The sequence below is a fragment of the Egretta garzetta genome, unplaced genomic scaffold (assembly GCF_000687185.1).
Source record: "Egretta garzetta isolate BGI_Z169 unplaced genomic scaffold, ASM68718v1 scaffold463, whole genome shotgun sequence".
NCBI lineage: Eukaryota > Metazoa > Chordata > Aves > Pelecaniformes > Ardeidae > Egretta > Egretta garzetta.
Window position 1 is genome coordinate 1,240,202 of NW_009259188.1, and position 1,961 is coordinate 1,242,162.

Genomic DNA, 1,961 nt, shown 5'->3' on the forward strand with positions numbered 1-1,961 from the left:
TCAACAGAATAAGGAACAGTATCAGCCAATATGTACTGTAAGTCAGGCAAGTTATTTATTTTGTCAGCAGTTGGAACATACAGCTGCTCATGTGTGTTAGTATTTCACATTCATCATTACATTTATTTGCTTACTTACAAATTGGTATGAAGTGCTACTTCTTTTTCCAGCCAAGTAAATTACAAACTGTAGATATCACAAACATTATACAGAAATATGAATTACACGTGAATGGTATACAAGGATGAGAGAGAGGGGAGACAGAAAGAGGTGCTCACTCTTAAAGATTTAACCCAAATTCTGCTGAGAAAGAGGATGTGAAAGCTAGGAAGTCTGTGCTGCATGTTGTGTACACAGAAACGTATCCACTGAGTTTAATATTTTCCAGGCAAATCACAAAGCCCTCTCAGGTTACAGCAGCATATAATCTCCTTGAATGTTTTCCTGAGCTCCTGACTCCGGAATGCATAGATGAGTGGATCAATGATGGAATTGCACATGATGAGGATGAGGTAGAAGTTAAAATGGGACATGAAGCACACACAGTAAGGGTTGTAGGGGCAGGAGATGTAGAAAATGAGGTGCAGGAAAAATGGAGCCCAGCACACAACAAAAACTCCAATCAGGATGGTGAGAGTGATGGCCCCTTTCATGTTGGCCCCCTGGCGAATAGGGCCAGTCCCTGGAAGAACAGCAATCTTTTTGATATGCATCCGAGCCATCATGAACATGTGGACATAGAGGGATGCCATGAGAATAAGCATAGTGAAGAACATGCTAATAAGGCAGATGATGACAACACTGCTGTCAGAGTAAATGATGAACAAAATGCCTGAGACTGTGCAAGCAGCCCAGATGCATGTGATGATGACCCCTACACGCTTCACCGTCATGATATTATGGTACTGGAGGGCGTAAAAGATAGTAAAGTACCTGTCCACTGCTATTGAGAGGAGACTGCAAATTGATGCAAGCAAGGAACTGCAAATCACTGAGTCAATGACATTGTCAATGTTTATGGTAAAGCTCTGTGCGTCTGTGTCTGTGTTGTTTAGCAGAGTGATGACAATAGTTTCTGATCCATTAGATACACTCACTAGCATGTCAGCCACTGCCAAGCTACAGATGAAGAAGTACATGGGCGAATGGAGGTTCTTGTTCTTGGCTATCGCCACAATGACCAAGACGTTCTCCAGCAAACTGATGATACCCAGAGTCACAAACACTTCGGGGAATACAAAGAGTTGCTCGTAGCAGCCTCCCGAGGAGTGGCCCTTTGCATTGGGCTCGCTGGCACCTCCATGCAGTCCGTAGCTGTGGTTCCAGAAATGGAGAGGCTGTAGCGTCCCATGGTGCTGGGTGAAATTCATCTTATGGAGATCCCCTTTCAGCTTCCCGCTTTTAAAACTCCTGCTTCTTTGGCATTCCTTTGAAAACCTTCTTTGGCTTTGCAGCTTGGGAAGAAAAGAAAAATAAGCCAGCACCGAGGCAGGCAGCAGTTCAGAACACTTTGCTGTTACAAAATCAGCTTTCAAACTCAAAAATACTGGTTTACACTCTCACAGATGCTGTTTCTGATCAACATCACATTTACCTTGGTGATCTATGTCACAGAGTCCCAACAGTCTGTAAGTTTGCATCAGATTCTCCCCTACGGTCAGTTCCTGTTTAGTTCACTGGCATGCTGCAAGGCTTTTTTGTTTCCTTCCATTAAGAGAGGCAAACATAAAATGCCCGACTGACTGCTGCAGAGCAGAAACTAATTTCAAACTGCAAGCACCGGTTTGTCTGTCAGACAGTGCATGCGGGCTGCCCGTTTTATGGTGTGTGGAGGAGAAAAATATTCAGGGCACTCTCCGCCTCTGCTTTGCCTTCCAGCCAATGGGGCTCGGGAGCTGCAGAAAGTCGAGGGGCTGCTGATTCTGAGCATCTCTGAAACATCACACGGCACAGTAGATTCA

General features: G+C 44.6%; 1 protein-coding gene across 1 annotated transcript; it reads right to left on the reverse strand.

Moving 5' to 3' along the window:
• Positions 1-374: 374 nt before the first annotated feature.
• On the reverse strand, positions 375-1,370 carry MC4R (melanocortin 4 receptor). Its single transcript, XM_009635718.1, has one exon. The coding sequence runs from the start codon at positions 1,368-1,370 to the stop codon at positions 375-377; it is 996 nt and encodes a 331-aa protein (XP_009634013.1).
• Between the last annotated feature and the right edge of the window lie 591 nt (positions 1,371-1,961).